This window comes from Ochotona curzoniae, unplaced genomic scaffold, assembly GCF_017591425.1.
Source record: "Ochotona curzoniae isolate NIBS_2020 unplaced genomic scaffold, NIBS_Ocur_1.0 contig_883, whole genome shotgun sequence".
Lineage (NCBI taxonomy): Eukaryota > Metazoa > Chordata > Mammalia > Lagomorpha > Ochotonidae > Ochotona > Ochotona curzoniae.
The window spans coordinates 69219835-69244010 of NW_024466599.1; the positions used below are offsets into that span (position 1 = coordinate 69219835).

Consider the following 24176-nt stretch of genomic DNA (forward strand, 5'->3'; position numbering starts at 1 on the left):
TTTAAAAAAGAAAGAAAAAGAGTAAAACACCTTGCTTGTATCTCAGACTTGAAAGAGGATCCAAGAGACCTCCAACCAAACACAGCATGTCAAGAACTACGAGAGAAATGGGAGACGGGCGTGTGCACAATGCTTGCCTCAGAGGCCATGCAGAGAAGCCTTTGTCCCCTGTGTGCAGTTACTTCCCCATTGTTGACATGTCTGCTTTGTGTTTGCCTTGCAGAAGCTGTCTGGTTACATGTGACAAGGTAGGAAGATGGCCAAAGTCAGCACACAGCACTCCCACCCTGCATTGACCCACCTGGCCATGAAGAGCACAGGCAGAGATCTTGAGTACATTGAGAATGGCCTCAGCAGGTGAGTGGGCTCTTGGCGTCAGGCCTGACATCCCAGTTTCCTTAGGTGATCTGGAATGCTTCAGTGTAAGCCTGTGACAAGTGGGAGGAGGGGGCACACACGGCTCTCCCAGCTCCACCTTTTAGCTCCTTGAGTCCTCATAACCCCAGTAAAGCTATTTTGATTCTCATTTTAAAATAAAATACAAGATAAGGCTCTAAGAGTTACATAACTTATAGAAGGTAACAAAGCTTCAAGCACTGTGGATAAAATTCTATCATAGAAACAACTTGAAAATTAGACATTCCCTAGCCCCAGGAGTGCATCAGATGCCTGGACCTCATGCCCACCAGGATGGTCAAGGGGCAGGCCCTGATCCTGGGCTTACACAACTGCAGGTCCTGTCATGCCGGAGGGGCCATCAACCCCATCAACAGCATCTGAGTGTAGGCAGCCACATGCCAGTCTGGGACCTGGAGCTCTGCTTCCTGCCCTGTTCTGCCTTCCTGGTTGGATCTGGGAAATCACTTACTTTCCCACGCCCGGGTTGCTTCACTTGCAAACAGAGCATTATTCTCTCCCATGATCCTGATATACGTTTGAGGGAGGGAGGATCCTCTCAACTTACTTTTATGTTTGTTTCTGAGAGTCTCAAATGAGATAACTGAATTGGACTGTAAGAAACTTTCCAATATCTCTGTTATGTCCTACCTACATAGAACGGAAAATTTCTCCCTCCTGAGAAATTATTCGCTTATTATCTGGTGACTCAAGAGCACAATGAGAGGCCACCATCCCCCTCATCCATCATTTCTCCCACACTTTGATGTACATCATCTCCTTTCTCAGATGCACATTTGATTTCATCTCTAAGCTCTCAGTCTCAGCTCATTGGCAAACTCTGCTAATGAATGATGGTCACCGATTTCCAAGCAGATTGGGGTCCTATTGTTGCAAGCTGATGCGGCCCTTGCACTTCACCTTCTGCAATTCAGAGGAGCTCCACTTTAACCTAGTGCTGGGGTCGCAGAAAGCTATTATTATTATTATATTAATTATTTTGTTTGAAAGTCAGAAGGAGAGAGATCATCTATGTGCTGATTCACTCCTCAAATGACCACAGCAGCCAGGGCTGAGCCAGGCCAAAGCCAAGAGCTTCTTGTGGGTCTCTTTCATGGATAGCAGGGGCCCAAGCACTTGGGCCATGCTGTGCTGTTTTTTCCACGTCGTTAGCAGGGAGCTAGATCCAAAGTAAAGCAAACAGGATACATGGAATGTTCAAGTCACAGACTCCATCTTTACCTTCAAGGCCACCATGTTGTCACTCTCCACCCAGAAGTTTGATATAACCTCAGAGGCATCAGAAAGTCACATTCTACTCAAATATGTCCTCCTAATTAACCCTCTGTCAACCCTGATGTCCCACTACTGGAAAATTCTTATGCTAAGGCATTGTTCTTCATTTGAAAGAAGAACAGTTCCAGTGTTATGGAATAGTGGGGTAAGCTACCACCCATGTAGCCGCAGTTGGAGTCCCAGCTGCTCTACTGCCAATCCAGCTTCTTGCTAATAATGTGCCTAGGAAAGCAGAAGAAGAAAATAGCTTGGGTTCTTGGGAACCCTGCACCCACATGGAAGACCCGGAAAAAGTTCCCGGTTTCAGCCTGGCCTAGCCTGGCCATTGAAGCTATTTGGGAATGAACCAACCCGATGCAAGATTCTCTTCCTTACTCTGTAACATTGTCTTTCAAATAGTTCTCAGGATAGCTCTCCTCTGTGAAAGCTTTGGTTTGTGTACTACTAATTTCTTTCCCACTGTGAGCTGATAGAGCTTCCTAAAGGAGTACCCTAAAGAGAGAGCTGAAAGTTAGAGCAGAGGGAGCCTGAGAGTAAGCCACAACAGTAGCATCAGGCCCCTGAGCTTTTGGGTCCAAGGCATGAAGGCCAAGGCTGTGAGCATCAGGGAGATTGTGAAACAGAATTGAACCTTTTCCCAATGGTCCCTTGTGCCTGGAATGGGGCATAATCCCAGCATTTCATGGAGCTTCCAGACTCCCCAGGCCAGAAAAGGATCCTGGGCCAGCTCCACCCAGTAAGATACAAAAGAGAAGATAGGCCTAGTTGGGAGACTGGGGCTCCTGCTCAAAATGCCTGCTGGACAGGATTCTACTCTGGTCCAGCTGGTTTGTCCTGGCTTTGCTTTAGCCAGCAACCTACTGTGGCCTGTTCTAGAAGGTTCATGAGGTTCCTGGGAAGACAGCTCTTTGCAAAATGAGTTGCTAGCCCACTAAGCCACACTGATCAGGGGTCAGAGCTCCAGCCTCTGAGAGCCTCACTGTGGGCTCAATACTGTGTTTTATGCTGGCAACAGTCACATGCTCACTCAGGCTCCACCTCGAGGTCAGGAGCTCTGAATTGATGCCCTTGGACAATGTTATTTTTCATCCTTAGGCATGACAAACTGTCTTGTCCTCTTCTCTTCCATGACCAGATTGAAGATTTAACAGCCCAGATCTAGAGTCAGGCTGCTTGAGTTTCAGCAGTTGCCTCTGCAACTGACCAGCTGTGAAGTTACTAGATCTCCCCAGGTCATCCATTCCCTCATCTGCAAAATGGGTTTGACCTAGGGTTGTGGTGAGGTGAAAACCAGTGGTAATGACACAGGGCTCTCAGACGAGTTCCTGCTGTAGAGGAAAGCGCTTGGGCAGCCCTCACACTGGTCTTGGTTCTCCCTCCTGAACTGTCTCCACTTCACTTGCCCTTTGATCTAGGAGAGTCCAGCTGACCAGATATCTGGAATTGGCCGCTGTCTGCATGTGTCCAGTCTAGTCACAAGCCAGGTCTTTTAAAGTTCCACTGCTGGCCTGGCCTTGATCATTCATATAGTGCAAGCTCACTTGCAGACGACTGTAGAAGCTTATAGGAACACTTCAGAGATCTCATATAGGAGAGAAAGAAAGAATGCTTCCTTCAGGAGAGTGTAAAGTTTTTTGTTTTTTTTTTTTAAGATTTATTTTATTTTTATTGGAAAGTCAGATATACAGAGAGGAGAGACAGAGAGGAAGATCTTCCATCCGATGATTCACTCCCCAAGTGAGCGCAACGGCCAATGCTATGCCGGTCCGAAGCCAGGAGCCTCTTCCGGGTCTCCCACACAGGTGCAGGATCCCAAAGCTTTGGGCCGTCCTTGACTGCTTTCCCGGGCCACAGGCAGGGAGCTGGAAGGGAAGCAGGGCTGCTGGGATTAGAACCGGCGGCCATATGGGATCCCGGGTGTGCAAGATGAGGACCTTAACCACTGCGCCACCGCACCGGGCCCAAGTTTTGTTTTTTTCTAAAGATTTATTTTATTTTTAATTTTTATTGGAAAGGCGGATATACAGAGAGGAGAGAAAGAGAGGAAGATCTTCCATCCGATGATTCACTCCCCAAGTGGCCACCAGGGCCAATGCTATGCCAATCCGAAGCCAGGAGCCCCTTCCGGGTCTCCCATACAGGTGCAGGGTCCCAAAGCTTTGGGCCGTCCTTGACTGCTTTCCCGGGCCACAGGCAGGGAGCTGGATGGGAAGCGGGGCTGCTGGGATTAGAACCGGCGGCCATATGGGATCCCGGGTGTGCAAGGCGAGGACCTTAACCACTGCGCCACAGCACCGGGCCTGAGAGTGTAAAGTTTTATGAGGCACGAGTGTGTTCACAGTTAGAAGCTGCCAGAATGTTACTTCTAATCACCACGGAGTGCCAGGAGGCATTGAGGATGGACTAAAACAGCCTCAGGAAGGAAGGCTGGGCTCCAGGCCCTCTCCTCTGCTTGACAATCCAGCCTTACATCTGTCTAGTCAGAGATGAAGTTTCCATGTAAGACTGACTTGAATAACATAACAATTTCAAAGTTTAAAATCACTCTTTTAGGAGAAAAACGCTATTTGCCCAAATTATACATCTTTGGGATTATACATCGCATACAATGGCAGCATCCCATATCAGAGTGCTTGGGTTTGTTCCCAATTCCAGCTTCCTGCCAGTGTACACCCTGGGAGGCAGCAGGTGATGGTTCAAGATGTCCTGCCACCTTCCTAGGAGATCTGATTGGGTTCTCAGCATCTAACTTCAGCCCCCAGGTGTTGCTGGTATTTAAGAAGTAAACTGGTACATGGACGAGATCACTTGCATTCTCCCTATGTCTTTGCTTTTGAAGAGGACTTCAAAAAGAAACCTACACATATTTACCTTGAGTTTCCAGTCCTTTGAGGACTATTTTTGGAACAAACAGTTGAGAGTGTGTGGAGCTGCCTGTTGATCCTTCTTTGTCACCCCTGAGGCAGCCTGTGTTGGACCCTTGGAGTCAGCCCTTTGCTGAGTATCCCCAGGAGGAGGCAGTTGCCCGTCTCCATGCCAGGAGGAATTCTCACCCCCAGGTCTCTATTTCACCTAACTGGTGGCTCCATTTTCTATTTCTCTTTTTCAAATGACTGGAATTATCTTCCTGGTGGAAAATCCTAAGGAAGGTCTAAAGTGCCTCCTTAGAATGGAACCCATTTTACACTCCAAAAATTCCAGAAATAAAAACGCCTGGAGCTTATCGTTTCAACTGAGATTTGTTCCATTGACTCAATTATGAACGAGCTGTCTGGCATATTTTTGAGGATAGTACAAATGACTGAAGGATGTGCTGTGGAGAATTGCAGTGAGGGCTGAGGGCACCCCAAATCCCAGCTCAATTTCCTGCTGTAGCTGTACTGAGTGAGCTGTGGGCATGGGGGTTTGTGTCCTATTAGAAAGAGGACATCTTCCCGCTGTTCCAAACGTGGAGCCCAAAGCAATTATCACCAAAGAAAACTATCTTCAGCTGCTTTCTCCAGGACCAAAGACGCAAAATACACTGGCGTCAGTTCCCGGGTCACAGGTGGCCTTTGGCTGAGGGTTTTCATCATTCAAGTTCTTCAGGGCTTGAGAAGATCAAAAAGAACTCGCTAGGGGAATATGCCAGAATTCAGTGCATTCAGTGACCTGGTCCAGTTCTCGTGGGGAGGTCTCCATCCTTCCAATGACAGAAGACAAAGACAACCTTCACCTGCTCTACAAGCAAACTTGGAAGATGAGCGTAGCATGTTCAGAACTCTCCCTCTGAGCTCGTTCTTGCTCCATCCTGGCTTGAGGGGACTCTGCCTTGCCTTCTGACTACCCGCCCCCTGCCACACATGCACACACCCTGCCCAGGGCCTAAAAGTGCAAGGCAAGTCCAAGGTCAAGCTGGCCAGATCTGAAGTTTTTAGAGAAACAGACATTCCAGTCAAGACCTTGCTCCTGTTCTCAACCAGCTGCAGGCAGGACAGGGTTAGCTCCCCAGCTGTCCCTTCTCTGCCTTTCCCCAGGACACTCTGGCTCCGTAGCCCAGCATGGGTTGCCCAGAGCTCCTGGCTTTTCTTCACACGCGAGTGCCCTGTAGGGCTCAAGATGCCACTGCAGACTGGCACATCCTCTTCTCGCTTCCTGTCACGCCTCTTTCTGCTTGGAAAAAACTATTTCTCAAAGAAGTTGGCTTCAGCCATGTGTCACTTGGTGGTGAGGTTGCAGTCACTAAGCTATCTCACCATTGATCAAACATTGTAGAGTGTGTGGAGTCATCACTGAGTTGGGGTCTCCAGCTCTTCCTCAATCCTGCAGGACCTCCCACCAACTCACCATCACATACTCCAGGGCTTTGACCAAAACATCGTTGTAAGGTGCATGGCTGTGTCACTGCCAGGCATTTGACAAGGAGCTGAAAGAGAGCTTTGGAGTTGGCAGAATCACAACCTTTCAAGAACCAGTCCGGAGAGGCACTCAGAAGAAAAAATCCCCTGACATCCTGTAGCTTTTGTCAGAGAAGGGCTAGATGTGCCTTTCTGGGATTGGGTGTCTGAAATAAGACTTACACCGACATGAAATCCCCAAGGTTTTTTTTCCTTTGTTTTTAGATTTCCTTTGTGAAAGTCAGAGAAGAAGTTAACCCACAGGACATCCAGAGCTGATAGGTACTAGAGTAGGGATTCAAACTTGGTTCTCCAGGCTCCCCACTCAGGATGTCACTCATCCGGGCTCCATGTGGAAGCTCTCAAGTCTGCCATTCGCAGGCCTGCTTTGGAGTGGGAGTGAGGTTAGCCCTCCTTTGTAGCATCCCTTCCCCACCCCCAGTTCAATGTCATGAGCAAGTACATCTGCAGTCAGGATGTGCCCTCGGACAACTCACAGAAGCCAGGCTAGGCAGAACGGCAGGGCCAACGCTGCATGGCGTGTGGAATTCCAGAGTTCCCGCAAAGGAGGACAGAATACCCCCACCCTTGGGACTGTCCCTGGCAGAGACCCACCCAGCTGTCAGCTGCTCCCACTTCCTGCATCCAAGACCCCAGAGACAGGCTTACTTCTGTCCCTGCCTTCTCCTCCTGCAGCTGACCTTGAAAGTACATCCACTGTGGTAGGGAGTGGAGGACCAGGAGAGCGGGGGTTGTCGCTTCCAAGCTGTGCAGAGCTGTTGCCAGGCTCTCCTGTCTGTACAGTGAGATGTGCAAGGTGACAGGGAGGTACCGGGGAGTGGGGCTCCATCAGGTAGTTTAGGAATAAATCCAGTCATATGGCTCCGGTAGGACAGCCAGGTGTCAGAGCAGTGTCTGCAGTGGCATGTCTCCAGGCTCAATCCTTAGCCATGTGCTGTTATCTTTCATTCTAATCTGTGATGAATATGAATATGCAGCTAGAAGATGCATAGACTAAATGAGAGATACTTTTGACATGGGAATTTCAGCCTTTCCCACTTGGCAGTATGATCTTTGGGAAAGTGCTTGGCCTCTCTGAACCTCCACCTTCTGTCTTCCAGAGTTGTTGTATGGATTAAATGGTGAGCTTATACAGCAGCTGCTTAGTGGTTTGTGTGTTGTATCTTTGGAAAGTCAAGGCGTAGCACTATGAAAGGGCAGCATGATGGTCCCATGTGGTGATGGAACTGCTCTGCCCTTTTATGATGGTGCAAACAGGAATCCACACATACAAGACCTAAACACAGACCATCACACATACATACACACGCGTGTGCATGTGCACACGAGCACCAAGAAAACTGGGACAATCTAAATCAAACCATGAGCCATATCCATGGCAATATCCCAGGTTCCATAGGAGGGTCTCCCAAAAAGTTGGCAGGGAATAGAATTCAGTTTATTTTTGATGTCACAACACTGTGAAATCCATGCCTGAGTTTTTCCATAATATGCAGGTTTCATTAACTTTTTGAGATCCCTTGTATTTTTTTATTTCAGAATGTTTCCCACCCGGACATGCTTGTCTTTTTCATTCCATCTCCTATAAAAGTGTTTTAAGTGCCCTTGCAGAAGAGGAAGCTGTCAGACTCCGGGTGATTCCAGCAAGGAAAAGCAGCCCTGTGGGACAGCTGAGGGATGGAGGAGGCTGCTGGCAGGCGGGGGCCATCCAAGGATGCCATGGATGAGCTACGGGGTGGTTGTGAGTTCCCTGCCAGAGCAGGGCTGCCACTGCAGAAAGCAGGAAGCTGGGCGTGGAGGGCTCTGACCTTTGATTGCTCATAGAGGAGGGAGGGAAGCTTCTCCCTCCTGCCTCCGCTGGGGCCCTGCCTTGGTAAGAAAGCTGATTAGGCTGCAGTAGGTTATGTGCTAGAATTAATTTGTCTTGCCTGAGCTCCACCAGAGTGAAGTGCAAATCCCTGGAGGTCATGGCCGGGCTGGTTTTTCATCAAAGCTGATCAAACTTCAGCACCAGCAGGTGGTATTGAAATGGAAGGAGACTACTCCCCAGACCCATTGCTTGTCTCATTCTAGACAATTCTACAAGCCCCAGGCCCTGCAGGTGTGGATGAGGCACAGACTTGGGGGGGGGGGGGGGACAGGTGGGTGGTGAAGGGAAGATGGACCACTGTTCTCTTGAGGTTTCTGCTTTTCACTGCCTGTTGCCCAGGTGAGGCCATCGTCCCTTTAATTCTGCATGGCAGGGCACAACAGCAAGGGTTTGGCAAGGGGAGAATTGCGGATTTTTATTTGTAGTCAACACACAAATAATTAAAACTACATGAATAGGCCTAGGCCACTTCCATGCAATATTGTGGGGGCCCTGTTAGCACCAGGTGCCCAGAAAGGCTGTCTAGGTGATGCACCTGCAGCACACACACAGTGGGAAGGGAGGATAGGGGAGGGCTCCAAAGGAGGTAGCATTTGACCTGACCTTGAAGGTAGAATTTCCACAGTAGGAGATGTGTTGGAACCTAATCCTTGTCCCGGAAGCATTCTATAGAACTAGCTGCAGAGGCTTGAGATGTTGGGCAAGGCACCACTCCCGGCCCCTAGCTCTCCTGGGAACCAGACTGATGCTTCCTGCTGGTTCCTCCTTCAGGGGTAGAGGATCATTTTTCTGCCAAGAGCCATATGAAGAGTTACAATAACATTTGCAGTCCATACAAAATCATCAACTTGGGGGCTGGCATTATGGCGTAGCAAGTAAAGCCACTGCCTGTGGCACCAGCATCCCATATGGGGGCTGGTTCGAGTCCAGCTGCTCCACTTCCAATCCATCTCCCTGCCAATGCATCTGGGGAAACAGCAGTGGATGGCCCCATGGGAGAGCCCAGGAAGAAGCGCCTGTCTTCTGTCCACTGCTGCCATTTGAGGAGTAAACCAGCAGATGGAAGAGCTCTTTGTCTGAGGTTTCCCCCTCCAGACTACTGCAAATTTACTCAATTTCAAGTCCTGCCTACAGTTGGCTCGGCAGGCCTAGACTACATGATTTCCTGGGCCTTACACAGCCCTCAACTGGACATTACCCACCCCTGCTTTAGGGTAAGGCAGGCCAAGGAAGACAGCTCCTGTCCAGCCAGGAGCTGAAACCCGGGTGGGGAATGGCCAATATGTCTCTAGCAGACCGATCTTTAAGTTAATCATTTTATATGGCCCATGAATGATATTATAGATCTTCATGTGACCCTCAACAGAAAGCAAATTTCCCCTACAAAGGAAGGATCCCATTTGCCCCCAAAGTCAAGATCAGGTGGTAAACTCAAGTGGGGTGCCTCAGGGTTGAGGATCCACGGTGGCTTTTCTCATGAAGTAAGTCCTCTGGCCATCCTACCCTGCCTGTGACTTGGAGGCAGAGAGCTTGAAATCCATTTACTTTGGTCCTCATCTGGTTCATGGCAGGGCGTTCTCACAGAGTGAGGAGTCCTCAGCAGCAGCACAGCCACTCAGGATCGCTATGGAGACAAGAGGAGCCACAGGAGCCAGGGGCAGCGTCCTCACCAGCCAGGCACCTGCCAGGTATGACCCTTTTGAGCCTGCACTCTAGCCTGGGGGAGAGAAAAGCAGCAAGCAGGGGGCTATGTTTCTGAGTGGAGAGGGCGTGGAACCTGGACAAGGAGAGGCTGGAGCAAGTGGAGCAGCCTGCAGTTCATGAGGCAGTCGTCGCCTTCCTCTGAGCTCATGTGTTCTGAGTTCAGGGGGAGTCAGGAAAACTGCCTAGGTCTATGATTTCCTTCACCCCCAAGTGATATCGAAGTGCTTGCTGAATTCTAGAAGGATGCAGAAAGAGAGCCAACCAGAGGTGATGGCAGCAGAAGCAGGCAGTGGTATACCCTGGGCAACGGTGGCACTGCCTGCAGCAGTATCTCACCAGGGCACAGCTACACTCCACCATGGCATGCATCCTTATCTTCACAAAAAGCACTCGTGAGTTCTGACGGCTTCTGGAAGTGGGCTTCCTCAGCTGCACCTCCTTGAAGAACCCCACTGTACCCACACCGTGGTTTAACATTGTCAGGCCTTCTATTGTTATTGAAAATGATTACCAAAGAGAATGTATGTGTCTTTTCTTTGTGTTTCTCGATGGTAGGACATGCTATTGTGACCTGTAGGTTATTAGTCCATCAGAGCTGAGTGTTGAAGTTATTACCAGAGTTTTTATTATCCCTGTAAAAGGACACAGGAAGGCCCTTGGTTGTATAGCAGAGAACGTCCTCAAAGGAGCTCCAACGGAAGGGCCTGGGCAGGCTTGGGGGGACTGGGGCAGCCGCTCCCCTTTCCCTCTCACTTTCTTGTGGAGTCTCAATGGCCTTCATGTGGTTGTCTGCCTGGCTTCCAGCATTCTGACTTCCTCCACTCACACAGCAGCCAGCATCTGGCTGAGGGTGGCCCCCCTTGGTGGTGGCAGGGAGGGGGTTGCCAAGCTGAAGCTCCCAGGTGGGCCTGGCTCTTAGCTCATAGGTATGAGTAAGTGGCATGTGGATAAAGTATCTTCTCCCAGTCCTACAGCAGAGGCCAGACAGGGGGCTGTGCTTTGGGGAGAGCAGGATGGGGGTGCAGCAGGCACTTCTGAATCTGTCTACAAGAGAGCTTTCTGCATTTCCTAAGGACAAAAGAGTGTGACCAAGTCATGGCTTAACTCCAGGTTTCTCAGGGCAAGACATCTCATCAAGGCAGACCAGCGTGGCCCTGCAGACCCAGCGTGAGGAAATGAGAAGCTCCTGTGTCACTTCCTGTCTCACAAGGGAGGTTGGAGGCAGTGCCCAGGGAAGGTCACTCCTAGGACAGCTCAGATGAGCTCTAGGGACTTGGAGTGCTAAGCCCATGGCCTGCTGCCTCCCTAGTGGAGTGGGCTCTGGCTCCAGGAGAGGTACCAGGATAAGCTGCAGAGAGCTCCTTGGAGTTGTAAGAGAGAATATTCCCAAGACAAGCCCTGGAGCAAGGATCTGTGTTGTACCTGCAGGCTTGTGGCTCTAAACCTGGCTCTGAACTTTATCATCATTTAAAAAGTGTGTTGTTGGGCCCGGCGCAGTGGCGCAAGTGGTTAAAGTCCTTGCCTAGCACGCCCGGGATCCCATAGGGGCGCCGGTTCTAATCCCGGCAGCCCCGCTTCCCTTCCAGCTCCCTGCCTGTGGCCTGGGAAAGCAGTCGAGGACAGCCCAAAGCTTTGGGAACCTGCACCCGTGTGGGAGACCCAGAAGAGGCTCCTGGCTTCGGATCGGCATAGTATCGGCCCGTTGCGCTCACTTGGGGAGTGAATCATCAGATGGAAGATCTTCCTCTCTGTCTCTCCTCTCTGTATATCTGCCTTTCCAATGAAAAAATAATAAAAATAAATCTTAAAAAAAAAAAGTGTGTTGTTTTGCTGTTCCTATACCTAGCAAGAGTGAGATGGGAGGGAAGCTTGCTAATGTTCCTTTTGAAGGAAAGGACAAAGCCATTAAAGCAGCCCAGTTGGAGAAAGCCCTGCCCCCTCTGCAGGTGTACAGGGAGAGAAGAGGTCCTTAACAGAGTAGAGATGCCCCCACAGCCTGCTGGTCATCCCTGTGTCTGCCTGGCCCCTCACTGTCCTTCGTCCATGTCCACTCACTTGCTGCCACCTGTCCTTGTTGCCCTTCCAGGTGGCCGCGACTCATCATCTCGCTGCGCACCTGGGCCTCCAGGCATTTGCATCCCGAGGAGCAGACACCAGACTCTTTTCTGGAGCGCTTCCACGAAGCTGAGCTCAGAGAGGTGGCCAGCCAAGAAAGCAACGCTCAGTCAATCTTGGACCAGGAGACGCCAGACAGAGGGGAGAGGTAGGAATCCAACAGGAGGAGGAGGGGCCTCCTGCTGAAGCTAGGAGCAGTGGCTTCAGCTTCCTCCACCTTTCCTGTCCCTGGAGTAGTCACCCCCCCCCCGCGCCTAAGGTGCTGTGGGGGGACACGGTGTGCTTTAACAGTCTCCGCCCTGGTTCCAGGAGCCCTGCAGAGGGAGGACACCTTTGGGCCCAATTGCCCAGCCTAATTTGTTCCTGATTCCATTTTGCAAGAAGTCAGTTTAGTGGCTCTAGAAATAACATCCTCAGAAACTCATCTGGAGTCACTGGCCTCACCAGTCTCTCTCTGCATGGGGCCCTCATCCCAGGCACCCCGCCACCCATCTTGCTCAGAAGCAAGCTGTTTTGTAGCAGGAGAATCGGGCGCAAGTGAATGTGTATGTGCATTCTTGTCGAAAACAGATATACAAGTTGGCCAGATTTTGAGAGAGGCACCATTGATAACCCAGATCAGACCAGGAACCATTAGCAGAGTAGGACGGGAGGTAGAGGTGGCTGAGAACAAGAGGAGATTTGCAGGACAAGGGTGTGGCCCACCGCTCCACCACGACACAGACCTGTGGTGAGGGACAGGTCCCCCTCTCGCACAGGTGCTGCCTCCCTCCCCATCGTGGCTGGAGAATCCTCTCCACCTCCACTGCCACCACTCAGAAACAGTTTTCTGAAGGCAGAGAGTTTGTAATGCTGTCTGTGGGCTAGATCTTCAGGAGTGCAGTGACTAGCGAGATGAAAGGGGAAAGATAAACACGATGGTTGAGGGGCAGACGATCCCTGTGTCATTTGCTGGAGGAACATCCTTGGTTTTCATAGCCATGAAGCCCCAAGGTCTAGGGCTTAGGGCTGCTACTATGGTGCTCCTTTATCCAGGGGAAGGAAGGCAATGAAATCCCAGGAGAACATGGCCGATCTTCCCGAGGATTCCACCTCACTTCCATGTGGGTCAACTACGAAACATATACATACTGCTAACATAACCATTCAAGGACATTTCTTGGTAGCAACTACTGTTGGAGACCCCAGTCCAATCTTCTTTATGGGGAGAGGAGTGAGAATTCCCAGCACAGGTTCAAGTTCATATGAGCCTGGAGTGCAGGTGCTCAGACTCCCAGGGCTACAAGAGGGAGCCTGGGCAGGGGACAGGAGCCTGGGTACTGGCAAGGGCGTTTCAAGGTTGTTCTTGGCCCTGGGGTTGGGCATCTCCATCCTAAGCAAGTTCCACAACTACAACACTTGGGTGCTATTTGCTTGGCACCACAGACAGATGAAAGGGGAAAAGATGGAGGGGGACACAGGAGAGAGAAAAAAGGAGGATGGGAGGTAGGGGGTGAAAGAAGGGGAAACAAGGCAGCCAGCTGGACTGGTTCACTTCCTTCTGGTCATAGATTCCTTCGCTCAACTGATCATGTTACAGCCAGTAGCTGGACTACTTCCTTGGACTAGCAGAGATAAATATTAAGATTTCTTGTGCATTTCCCAGTGGGACGGGACGAGCAGACGGTTGAGCTAGGACCACATCAGGGCAGGCCTGAGGATGCCACAGGAACCTGCTGACTTGCAGGCTTCATGGTGGGCAAGTGAATGTGATAGTGTTAAGATGGCAGTTGGCCAACCAGGGAGGCATCGTGGAGGAGAGGGTTTGGGGTTTGGAGGACACAACCTCTCACCTGCAAAGCAAGGTGCATGCAAAGCAGACCTTAGTCCTCCCAGTTTGGGATTGGTGTATGGGTTAGAGTCCACCATATTCCAGGGACCTGCCTCCCCTCTGCCACTCCCTGGTCTCATGTGGGTTTTAGTTCCTTGAGGATCATCAGGAGAACAGAATCAGTTCAGACACAAGTAGGCTCAGCTGCAACCCAGATGGGGCTGGAGCCCCAGGCAGGGGAAGCAACAGCATTGAGCGAGGTGTCCAGTGTCCTGGAGGAAGGCGCCTGGATATCAGGCTGGAGTGTGACAGGCTGCCAGCTCTGTTCCCTGAGGACTCCCATGAGCGGTCCCTAGGGACCATGAACAGCCTGATCAGCTCCCTTCCCAGCTCTTAGAGGCTAACTGGCCTTCTGATTTTCTTACACTGCCATGTGGAGCTTGCACTGGCCTGTGAGTGCTGGGAGTTAATGTTCTTCCTGGTAAAGTTAGAAGGATTTCAAACTGCTAGTGCTCCTTTATCCAGGAGCCTCAGTGGAGCCAAGAGTTCAATCTCTCCTTCCCCAAGAGCTAACTTGTTTATCTGTCTCTGTCTCTGTCTCTCTCTCTCTCATACATGCCCCCCCTAAATTCTGCCCAAAAATAACAATGCCCTGTGTTCTTCAAGCTGCAGGGAGGGGGATAGAGGAACTGGGCAGTCACTAGGGGCAAGTGGTCCTGAGGAATTAAAACCAAGTTCGGATCCCCACGATGCTCTCTCTGTGTCCCTGCAGTGACTGGCCGCTGGCCAGAAGCAACACTAATGCCAGCAACAACACAGAGGAGGAGTAAGTACCCTGCCCCCTGCCAGGCTCCCAGTCATCCTCCTCCTGGTAGAAGCATAGCCTCTGCTCCTTCCCTGACTAGTCTTACCTCCCACCCTCCCAAAACACCAGTAGACATTCTAGAATCCTGTTCCTCTCATTGGAAGCCCAGTCCTGGGTTGTGGGGAGGGGATGAGGTCTGTACCACCTTCATTGGTCACATGGTGGTGATGGAGAAAGGCTTTGATCTTCAGCCTCCTGGGTCACTGCGCATTAGAGGGTACAAACCTGGCACTCCTCCAGCCAGGCAGTGGGCATTGATGAGATGCATTTTCCATCCCACAATGCCAAACTCTGGCCAACAGTGAAGTGCCCTTGTCTTAAGACTGGTTCATGCCAATTTTGTCATCAGGGCAGGAAATTTACATAGTTCTAGAGAACCCATGTGATTACTTTTTGCCATCATTTGTTGAGCTGGCAGAGTAGTCTGATATGTGTTTCTTTTTTCCAGAAGTGCCACGTGAGGACATAGCAAGTGTGTGCGTTTGTGTGTGAGTATCTGTGTGAGGAGAAAACGTGTGCCTTTGTCTGAGATGATACATGTGCATGTGTGTAAGATTATCTATGTGCATTTGTGTGAAATTGTCTGTGTGCATACATGTGTAATTCTCAGTTTTTACCGCTTTCTTCTTGAATTCCTTGGGGGCTGAGGATCTTAGTTGGAGATCAGGGGAAAATTGGTAATTAATGAGGACAAAAAAATGCCAGTTTCTTGACTTTCAATTAACAAAGAGTATGCCAGGCTTTTTCTTTTTTGCTTTGTTTTGTTTTGTTTTTTCTTTGTTCTCTGGATCAAATTTTTTGTATCTCCCTTCCTTTTTTTTTTTTTAAAGATTTATTTTTATTGGAAAGTCAGATTTACAGAGAAGGACAGACTGAAAGATCTTCCATCCATTGGTCCATTCCCTAAGCAGCTGCAGTGGCCAGAGCTGAGCTGAGCTGATCTGAAGCCAGGAACTTCTTCCAGGTTTCCCATGTGGGTACAGGGTGCCAAGGCTGTGACCCATCCTGCACTGCTTTCTCAGGCCACAGGCAAGGAGCTGGTTGGGAGGTGGAGCAGCCGGGATATGAACCAGCCTGTATGGGAAGCCAGCGCTGCATAGGGAGAATGAGCATGCTGTTCTACTGTGCTGGCCCCTCCTCAGCTTCTGTGTGCTGCAGCTGGGATGCGGACAAGGATGGCAGTGGCTGGCCCTGATGTGTCAAGTTCTTTTCAGATGGCTCCACATCTCCGCCAGTCACCAAAGTACAAGATTAGGAATTTTCACAGAATAGAGACTCCTGGGCACGGAAGACAGGGCAACTAATTTTTTTTTTTTTTATGGATGCCATCCTGCACATTTCCATCGCGTTTGCTCTTAAATCCATGGATCCTGAATGATTTCTTTGTGTCAGCCCAAACTGCTCCCCATCCAAACCAGCATTATCTCTGCAAATTGTGGAATTCTTCTGTAGATAACTACTTTTTTTCCTAGGCTCCCTACAGTTTGGTAGTCAAATGCCTTGCAAGGCGGTGGCCCAGGAGCCCCCAAATCCTGGACAAGGCAAGCTGAACCCTGTGCAATGGACCCCACGCAGAGCTGAGTGCTCCCGATAAGCTAGTAGGCGGCGCCCTCTGCTGGCAACATGACATTAACACTCCAGTGAAGGCAAACCTACCCCAGGGAATCACCTTGTCAGAGCACAGGAAGGAAGACTTGGCTCTTCTTCACCAGCTTCAATCATCGTAACAGTAGATTGAAGAGATGGGTACAACATACAGGTGGTTTCTGACTTGCCATGATTCAACCTGTGATTTTTTTTTTACTACACTAGCGTGAAAGCAATATGTGTTGAGTGGAAACCATGCACTGAATTTTGAAATTAGGTATTTTCCTGAGTTACCACTGTATGACTTGATCTAGGAGCATATGATTTATATATAATACATAATGTGTGCACAATACACCCATACACACACAAAGATTACTTATATCTCAACTTAGGATCTCAAGTGACCTGACTTCTTTGTGTATTGGGTTCCTCTGGTTTATATGCTAGGGATTGTAATATTGCCTATAAGATTGTATGAAGAGTAAATATGATATGTATGTTAGGTGCTTAGAATGGTGCTGTATAGAGTGCTTAGTAAATACTGACCAGTGTGGTGGGCAGGAACCCCTTGTCCCGAGATATGTCTACCATCCTGATCCTTGGTACCTAGGTGTAGGTTAACAGAGAAAGCAAAGGAGATGCTTTGCAAACATGATTAAGCATAGGATTTTAGGTAGATTTTTTCCAGGGTTTTCAAGGTGTGGGGCCAGGGTATTCATCCAAGCACTTGGAAGAGTGCATGAGAACAGCTCAGCCCACCCTTGCTGTTTTTGAAGACAGAGGAAGGGAAGTACGAGCCCAGGAATGCAGGAGCCTCAAAAATCCAACAAGAGCCCTGTGTGCACAAGCAGCCAGCATGGAAGGACCCCAGACCTGCAGCCACAGGGAACTGGATTCTGGCAACGACTCATGACATGACACTGCAATGCCCCCAGGCCCCTGAAGGTCACAGCTCTTGCACAGAACCCGTGGGAGGAATGGCATCATGACTTTGTGGTCAACTGGGAGAGCTAAGCTAGGCAGGAAGTCCTTGAGGACTTTCTGAGTCTTCTCAGGTTCCCAGGTCGCCTCCCCAGGTGAGACACCCTCATGTGGCTCACGAGATTGGGAAGCCTCCAGCACAGGCAGCAGTTTCTGAAGCCTTGTCCTGAAACTGCGCTAGAGTCTCTTAGCCCATCCAGATCCCTAAAACCTTCTGAAGCTGTGTGTCTGCATTTCCAGGAAGAAGAAGAAGAATGCCCTTGTGGTGGACCCCTCCAGCAACGAGTACTATCACTGGCTCACCGCCATTGCCCTGCCTGTCTTCTATAACTGGTGCCTGCTAGTGTGCAGGTAATGAGACACAAGCAGAGGGCATGACTGGGAGGCAGGAGGCCCCCGTCCTGGTCCCCTCAGGGCCGCCATCCAGCTGCTGTGTTTCACTGGCCTTGCTTCTAAAAGCAGGAGCTCCTGCAAGAAGAGAGACATTGAGACAATGGCAGGGAACTGAACTTGAGCCTGACCATGGGGTCTGGCACTATAGCCTCCTCCCACAAATTGTTCCAGAGTCTGCGGGGACATGTTGCTACTGCTTTCCAGAGGGGCCCTGAGGCCTTTCTGAGCATGTGCAGGGTGAGGATGTGGTGAGAAGGTCCTGTTCTTGGGGGTAAAAAGCATGGTTTGGGGCCTTGGAAGCCAAGGTATTAGGTCACAGCAGGGCAGCTGTCACAGGGTCCCCCTCCCTGTTCTTTGGGGTCAACTCAACCCTTTCTTGCGGAGCTCTGTGACCACGGGGGCAGAAAAGCTTCTCGTAGCCTGAGTCTGACCCTTAGCGGCCCCAGGTGGGCACCCCTGGATGGGAGCACTGCAGGCTGGGACATGGTTGTGTGGTGTAAGCCAGCACTGGCAGCACAGTGTGGCCTGGCCCTATGCTGTCTGTCTTCCTGTCTCTCGCCTGGCTTGTGCAGGGCCTGTTTTGATGAACTTCAGTCTGAGCACCTGATCCTGTGGCTGGTCCTGGACTACTCGGCGGACATCCTCTATGGCTTGGACATGCTGGTGCGAGCCCGGACAGGTGAGTGTGTATCCACCCAGACAAACCACAGGCCCTCAGGAACAGGGCCACAAGGACCAATGCAATGTTTGAGAAACTCCAGAATGGTAGAGTGGACATTATGTAGCCTTGACCATGAGAAACCAGGGATGCCTTGGCATATCCTTCACGGTGAGGGCAGATGATGCCACCTCAAGTGCCACCAGTCTGAACCCTTGGGCGGTACTTGGGCTCTGGGTTATGTTGTGTGAATTTGAGCAGGTCCGTCTGCCTCTCTGGGTCTTGCCTGACTCATCTAAAATAAGAAGGCAGAATTGCAACTCAAAGATCACCCCTACTCAGTGCAGCTTGGGGTCAGAAGAAGCTCAAGCCACCTAGGAGTTCCTCCTCTCTGACAGTGAGGAGTCCTGGGACATGGGGAATCCATCTAAAACAGGTCTGCAGTGAAAGACGACCGCCTTCACACTGCCTGTCGTGGGAACTGGGCACTGAAGCTTATACACACCTTGGGCTCTTAGCTGTGCCCTCACATGATGCTTTTGACATTGCCTAAGCCAATAGGTGGCCTGCTTTCCCCTTCCAAGATGATTTTTATAACATATGATCATTTTTATTTGAAAGGCAGATTTAAAGAGAGAGGAAAAGACACAGAGAGAGGTAGAAATAGAGAGATCTTCCATACAATTCTCTCCCCAAATGGCTACAATGGTGGGAGCTGGGCTAATCTGAAGCCAGGAGCCAGGGGCCAGGAGCTTCTTCCAGGTCTTCCATATGAGTGCAGGGTTCCAAGACTCTGAGCTGTCCTCTACTGCTTTCCCAGGCCACAAGCAGGGAGCTGGATGGGAAGTGGCACTTGTAGATGGAAGACTAGACAGTTGAGTCTTCACACTGCCCTCAGCCCAGGTATTCTCATGTGGGTTACAAGTGTCTTAACCTGTCATCCAAAATGCATGCCACTGTCACTTACGTGACATTGTTCACGTAAGACCCACCAATTACACTAGCAGAGCTGACTGTGGCTTCGTGGCTGTGAGCATTCCCAGCACATCTGGCTTTCTCAGTGGAACTGCTCCATGAGATAAGAGGCCCAAGCATGCTTATCCCCCAGAGACCCAGAGGGGGCATAGACCCTGGCAGGCCGTGGATAGACTCAGAAGGGAAAAATGTGTCAGTATTGAGAAAAGACGTTTTAAAGTGACAGCAAGAAATGTCAAGGCACAAGGAGGGCTCTGTGATGTGTATAGATTTGGAACCTGCAGATTCAACAAGCGGCAAGTTGAAAACAGTGCAAAAGATTGCACCTGTAATGAACGTGGTCATTTTTTCTTGTTAAACTGTAAATATTAAAATAATTACTTGCATTGAGTTGAGTATTATAGAGGTGATTTAAAGTGCATAGATGGATCGAATGGTTAATATGAAAATATTACAATGCTATTTAATGTAAAGATTTATTTTCATTTGAAAAAGAGAGTGACAGAGTATGAGAAAAGGGAAGAAGCAGAAAGAGTGAGTCTCTGTGCACTGGTTCGCTCCCTGAATGGCTGCAACAGCCCAGGCTGGACCAGGTCAAAATCAGGAGTGAAGAACTTCAAGTCGATGGAAGGAACCCAAGTGCCTGAGCCAGCTCTGCTGCTTTCCCTGTACTAACAGGGAGCTGGTATAGCCAGGACTCTAAAGCGACACTCCAGCTTGGGATGCTGGCAGCACAGGCAGCAGCTCACAGTACTGGTGGTCCCTACAGTGCTGTCCAGAGAACTAGGTCTCTGAAGGATCCTAGAACCCCTGAGGATGCCAAAGGATAACTTTGTAACAAAAGAGTGATACAAAGAATAGGAAGCTGGGGAGTGGGAAGTTCCTTATGGGTAACAGACTTGGTTTTCCATGTTAACGGGGAGCAGGCCACCTTCAGTGTAACCCTTGAGCATGGCTCCGATGGGGCTTGTCATCTGGGCCTCAGACCCTGGGCAGGGCCCAGCTCTTGGGGGGCCTCGGAGCCCTGCAAGCAAGAATAATATCCTTACTACCTTGTGATTAACACCCATCTGTAACCATCTCCAACATCTTTGCTTGTTTTGTTCTGTCTGTCTTTCAGTCCCCGTTTTCTTGCTGGAATGTCTTAAAATACATCCTAGGCAATAAATATTTAGCATGCATCTCTAGCTTTAAAGGAGTGTTTTTTAAAAAAAAAAAATATATATATATATGCGTATGTATATAATTTGCATTTCTTTTTTAAAATTGAATCAGTTCTTGCTGTCATCTAATCCCTAGTCCATATTCAAAACTCTCCAATTGATCCGCAGATTTTTAATGAATATACTTTAGTGTCACAAAAGAAAATTTCAGTGTACCTTTCCTATAGTAATGGTAAGCATCTGTTTTAACTTATTTCTCTTGTATATGAAAGATCACCAAAAAAATCATTAAAAATGCAATTTGCGAAACTTGTACAGGGTTGGTACCAAAATAAATTTACCTTTTAATTTCATTTTCCACAAAACGTTTTGGAATACACTTATATGCATGATGTAAAACAAAATAAACAGCAAACAAACAACAACAAATCCCCCAGCTTTTTGTGATTCAAAGTATCAACTTCTCTGATGCCTGTTGAGACCTCCCCCTTCCTCCTCAGGTTTCCTTGAACAAGGCCTAATGGTCACGGATGTGGACAGGCTGTGGAAACACTACACGAAGACCTTGCAGTTCAAGCTGGATGTGTTATCTCTGGTCCCCACGGACCTGGCTTATCTGAAGTTGGGCATGAACTACCCAGAACTGAGGTTCAATCGCCTTCTGAAACTTTCCCGGCTCTTCGAATTCTTTGACCGCACAGAAACCAGAACCAACTACCCCAACATGTTCAGGATCGGGAACTTGGTCTTATATATCCTCATCATCATCCACTGGAATGCATGCATCTACTTTGCCATCTCCAAGTTCATTGGTTTCGGGACTGACTCCTGGGTCTACCCAAACGTCTCCAAGCCAGAGTATGGACGTCTCTCAAGGAAGTACATCTACAGCCTCTACTGGTCCACCCTGACCCTAACCACTATCGGCGAGACCCCACCGCCTGTGAAAGACGAGGAATACCTCTTCGTGGTTGTGGACTTCTTGGTGGGCGTCCTGATTTTCGCCACCATTGTGGGCAACGTAGGCTCCATGATCTCCAACATGAATGCTTCACGGACCGAGTTCCAAGCCAAGATCGACTCCATCAAGCAGTACATGCAATTCCGCAAGGTGACCAAAGACCTGGAGACGCGGGTGATCCGCTGGTTTGACTACCTGTGGGCCAACCGCAAGACAGTGGACGAGAAGGAGGTGCTCAAGAGCCTGCCAGACAAGCTCAAGGCCGAGATCGCCATCAACGTGCACCTGGACACGCTGAGAAAGGTGCGCATCTTCCAGGACTGCGAGGCGGGGCTGCTGGTGGAACTGGTGCTGAAACTGAAGCCCACCGTGTTCAGCCCCGGCGATTACATCTGCAAGAAGGGGGACATTGGGAAGGAAATGTACATCATCAAGGAGGGCAAGCTGGCTGTGGTGGCCGATGACGGGGTCACCCAGTTTGTGGTCCTCAGCGATGGCAGTTACTTTGGCGAGATCAGCATCTTAAACATCAAGGGGAGCAAGTCCGGGAACCGCAGGACAGCCAACATCCGGAGCATCGGCTACTCTGACCTGTTCTGTCTGTCCAAGGATGATCTGATGGAGGCCCTCACTGAATACCCTGAGGCCAAGAAGGCCCTGGAGGAGAAGGGGCGGCAGATCCTGATGAAAGACAACCTGATCGATGAGGACTTGGCCAAGGCAGGGGCCGACCCCAAGGACATTGAGGAGAAGGTGGAACACCTGGAGTCCTCGCTGGACACCCTGCAGACCAGGTTCGCGAGGCTGCTGGCTGAGTACAGTGCCACCCAGATGAAGGTGAAACAGCGTCTGAGCCAGCTGGAAAGCCAGGTGAACCTTGGTGGGGGCAACCCTGCGTCTGACACAGGGGCTCCTGGGGACACACAACCCAAGGATAAAGCACAGTGAAGGCCAGCATTGTGACCTGACAGCGGATCAGGCTGCCACTTGTGATGCTGTGAACCCAGGTGGGAGTGCAGCAAAATTTCCGAATCAGCTCCCTCCTCAGGCTCCTGGGAAGGCAGTGGATGATGGCCCAAATAACCTGGGCTCCTGATGTCCACATGGGAGTCCTGGATGGAGTTCTTGGTTCCTGGCTTCAGCCTGGCCCAGACTTGGTTAGAATAGCCCAATTTGGAACCAGCAGATGGAAGATACCTCTTTCTTTCTTCCTCTTTCTCTGCCTTTTAAAATACCTAATACATTCTCTCTCCCTCTCTCTCTCACACACACACAGATACCCCTGTATCCTATTTCACAGCTAAGCTGCACAGCACAGGCCATGGCCAGGGGTCCATTTCCATGCACCCTTCATAAGCAGTGTGTTTGTAACCGGAAACCTCAGTTTTCTCTCCTAGAAAACAGACTAGGAGCAGCCCTAGGGGAACACCAGGTTGTTGCAGGACCCCCTTACTCCACCCCCCCACCAGGGAAGCACTGCATGACATGTTCCCAGCCCAAGCATAAGCAAGTGTGCAGGCAGGACTCCAAATATTTTCTTGGTGGAATTCACAAGGAGTAATCTTGGGTTTCTTAATCCTAATCTTAGAAACAGATTATTTTGTCACCATCCCCCTTCCCAACTTCATTCCACTGACATCTGTCTGTGGAGAGACTGTAGGAAGCTGGAAATACAACACAGTAATTCAAAATTAAGTTTACACACTGCAGATTTGGGATATACAAGCCTGCGTGGTTTTTAGAGTTAGTTAGTTAGTTTGTTTGTTTGTTTGTTTTTTACCAGAACAAGGTTATCTTTTAATTCCAAGTTCTCATGGGCATTTAGAAGTTCCCTTGCAATTCTGAATGGGGCCTCTCCTTGCGTTTTGCTCAGAACGCCAGAAGCCCTGGACCACATGGTCCCATGGCAGGCAGAGGTTCCATGAGAGAAACAGAGGTCATTGCAGCCGGGTCCCTTCCAGTGTGTGAAGCAGGCCCAGGCTCCTTGTGGTTCTGCCACCATGAAGCCCTAATCCTCTTCCCCCACCACCACCCCAAAGGTGTGTTGGAAGAAGAGAGGATTCCTCCTGCCCACTTGCCAAAGGGAACCCAACGGTGGCTTCTCCAGCCTCACCCTCAAGGCAGAGCCACGCTAGCTCCGGGCAGAGAGCTGGGCCGTTGAGGTTGGAGACTGGAACATGTCTCAGGCCAAACACAGTGACAACTGGGACTTCTTATAAGAGGGGGCCTGAAGGCCACATCTTTGCAAACTTTCCCTTCACCCTTGTAAGAGAAGTTCTGGTTCCCCTTAACTTCATTCTAAGGCAAAGCCCTTAGCTAAGCAAAAGCTTGCAGAAAGCAGAAACTAGCTGGTTTTTATAATAGATGTATCTGGGCTCTGTGACTGCACACCATGACCTTGACGGTCCATCCTTCACTTACGTTCCTGTTGCCAATCATATACATCGATGACGCGTTCGCTCCCCGTCTTCCATCGTTCTTTCCCCCTCTTGACTTTTCTCCCTCTTCCCTCCTCATTCTTCTTCCATGTCATGAGACAGATTCCCTACTTGGCTCTGACAAGTTCCAGTCCTGGAGGTCTGATGTCACAGTGCTTACGCCATATGGCTGAGCCCTGCCATGGTTCACGTGAAACGTGCCGCATCTTCCTTTGTGTAGTTTTATTCACATAGGTCTTTTCTTGTTTATAATGCGGGTCATTGATCATTTGACCTTTTTGGATGGATCAAAAGGTCTATTAAAGATTGTAGATTCAAATACATATCATCAGCAAAATGTCACTAGCAGTGTTTCTTCAAGATACATGTTTTACAAGCCTTAACTCATTATTATACCTGCATTTATGTTTGTGCAGGACAAAATAAAGACCTGCATTAAAGAATGTGGCTGCTGTCTCAGTTTTTGTCCTAAGGGAATGCACAGCCCCAGGGTTTATTCCTGGGACACAGAGAGGTGACCTGCAGTGAGGAGCCAGTGACACAATATCTCTAAACACTGCCTCT

The 24176-nt window shown here is 49.7% G+C and overlaps 1 protein-coding gene across 2 annotated transcripts; it reads left to right on the forward strand.

Moving 5' to 3' along the window:
* Positions 1-256: 256 nt before the first annotated feature.
* Positions 257-22132, forward strand: CNGA3 (cyclic nucleotide gated channel subunit alpha 3). 2 transcript variants are annotated; one of them, XM_040994134.1, is made up of 7 exons: positions 257-357; positions 9531-9647; positions 11750-11926; positions 14361-14414; positions 17265-17375; positions 17990-18096; positions 20714-22132. In XM_040994134.1, exons 1-7 carry the CDS (start codon positions 257-259, stop codon positions 22120-22122), a joined length of 2076 nt encoding a protein of 691 aa, XP_040850068.1. In that variant the 3' UTR covers positions 22123-22132. The 2 variants fall into 2 exon arrangements, with proteins under 2 accessions (XP_040850068.1, XP_040850069.1); XM_040994135.1 differs by lacking the exon at positions 14361-14414.
* The last annotated feature ends 2044 nt before the right edge of the window (positions 22133-24176 follow it).

What these genes read in the sequence shown, in the direction of transcription:
- CNGA3 (XM_040994134.1), top strand. Translation starts at nt 257, where the DNA reads ATGGCCAAAGTCAGCACACAGCACTCCCACCCTGCATTGACCCACCTG. An exon ending in ACGCCAGACAGAGGGGAGAG is followed by an intron (nt 11,927 to 14,360) that starts GTAGGAATCCAA and finishes GTGTCCCTGCAG; the next exon opens with TGACTGGCCGCTGGCCAGAA. An exon ending in AGCAACAACACAGAGGAGGA is followed by an intron (nt 14,415 to 17,264) that starts GTAAGTACCCTG and finishes CTGCATTTCCAG; the next exon opens with GAAGAAGAAGAAGAATGCCC.